At 65.3% G+C, this 1,632-nt stretch overlaps 1 protein-coding gene across 1 annotated transcript in view; it reads left to right on the top strand.

The window, feature by feature from the left end:
• The window catches only part of PLEKHG5 (pleckstrin homology domain containing, family G (with RhoGef domain) member 5), a 7,945-nt gene that overhangs the window by 1,890 nt on the left and 4,423 nt on the right, over positions 1 to 1,632 (top strand). Inside the window, exons 2-7 of the mRNA XM_010005303.1 lie at positions 93 to 222; positions 319 to 421; positions 513 to 573; positions 646 to 737; positions 816 to 952; positions 1,029 to 1,171. Of these exons, the coding sequence (XP_010003605.1) occupies positions 180 to 222; positions 319 to 421; positions 513 to 573; positions 646 to 737; positions 816 to 952; positions 1,029 to 1,171 (579 nt within the window). The 5' untranslated portion in view covers positions 93 to 179. The remainder of the gene's footprint in view (positions 1 to 92; positions 223 to 318; positions 422 to 512; positions 574 to 645; positions 738 to 815; positions 953 to 1,028; positions 1,172 to 1,632) is intronic.

Genomic DNA, 1,632 nt, shown 5'->3' with positions numbered 1-1,632 from the left:
TGCTGCTGGTGTGCCTCCCCCTCCCTCCTGCCGGCGTGCCGTGGCCAGTGGCTCCTGCACGGCCCGTGCCCGGCTGACCCGTGTGCCCACAGGTATGCCAGCGCCTGGAGTGCCGGCAGCTGAGCCGCTGCGGGCCCCTCGGCCTGTGTGAGCCCTGCGCCGGCCCCCTCCATGGCGCCATGCACTTTGACGGCCGCATCCGCTTCGACCTGTCCCCTCAAGGTGAGCCAGGCACTGCAACTCCCGCCGGGATGTGCTCGAGGCTGCTGTGGTGCAGCAGCGGGAAGGGGATACACACAGCTTGATGCCCCTTTGCAGGCTCCATTCTGGCCCGAAACATGTCGACACGCTCATGCCCCCCACGCACCAGCCCTGCCTCTGACATGGAGGAGGAGGAGGAGGGATCAGTGGACAGCAGAGGGTGAGGCCTCAGCCCTGCATGTCCCCTCTGCATCCTCGCCACATCCCCCGCTGGTGGCGTCCCCATCACCCTGCCCACCCTGTGCCCACAGGGAGTGCAGGAGCTCAGCACTGAAGCTGCCCAAGAAGAAGGCTTGGCGCAGGCACACAGATGTAAGGGACTGGCCACTCTCCCCGGGGCACTTGGAAGGAGCCCCTGGGTGAGCAGCTGCTGCCTCCCCACAGGACCCCAGCAAAGAGTGCTTCACCCTGAAGTTTGACCTCAGTTTTGACACTGAGGTGGAGATTGTGCCAGCGGCAAAGAAGAAGTCCCTGGGGTGAGTATGCCGGGGTCAGATGCAGGAATGGATCCAGGGATGGACACAGTGATGGACATGGGGCTTGTGTCCCCACAGGGAGGTGCTGCTGCCAGTCTTCGAGAGGAAGGGGATCGAGCTGGGCAAGGTGGACATCTTCTTGGACCAGTCACACACACCACTGTCCCTCCAGTTCGAGGCATACCGCTTTGGGGGGCACTACCTGAGGGTGAAAGGTGTGGTGGGGGCCCAGTGGGAGGCTTGGCCACTCTGGGACTCCTGGGGAACTCTAACTGCCCAATGTTTTCACAGCCAAGCCTGGGGATGAGCTAAAAGTGGTGCAGACAGCGTGGAACACCAGGTTAGCCAGCTTGCCCATCCTGCACCCTGCCTGCACCACCACCCTCCTCGAGCCAACGCCAGAGCTGGGACACCAGGATGGCACCGACAGCCTGGTGAGTGCTGGTGCTGGCTCTGGGCAGGGGCATTGGGAAGGGGGTGACAGGGAGTGGGATTCCTCCATAGCCATTCTTGCCAGGAAGATGGGGACGTGGGGCACTGGCACAGCATCTCCTGTGGGATGAAGGCACCCCTGGAGCTGCCAAGAGCCAATTCAGCTCCTGGCTGGGCTGTGCTGGCTGTGCTGGTGGTGCAAGAGCAGTGCCCTGTGCCAGGCGTGGCAGTTCAGCCGGTGGCACCTTCCCCGCGGCCGTGCCATGTACAGGCTGGCACCAGAGCAAAGGCAAACAGGAGCCCCGGGGCCCGGCGGTGCCGGCCGCTCGGTGCCGCCCTGGCCCCGGGCTCTCCTCTCGCCGCGGTGCCTGGCAGCTGCTGAGCACAGCTCGGTCCTGCCCCGTGGACCCTGGCCCCAGATAAGGCGTGGGGCCGCGCTGGCCGGCACTCCCCGTGGGTGCGC

Source organism: Chaetura pelagica, unplaced genomic scaffold, assembly GCF_000747805.2.
Source record: "Chaetura pelagica isolate M959 unplaced genomic scaffold, ChaPel_1.0 scaffold159, whole genome shotgun sequence".
NCBI classification, from domain to species: Eukaryota; Metazoa; Chordata; class Aves; order Apodiformes; family Apodidae; genus Chaetura; species Chaetura pelagica.
The sequence above is the reverse complement of the archived record's forward strand: the minus strand, read 5'-3'. Positions and strand labels throughout refer to the sequence as shown.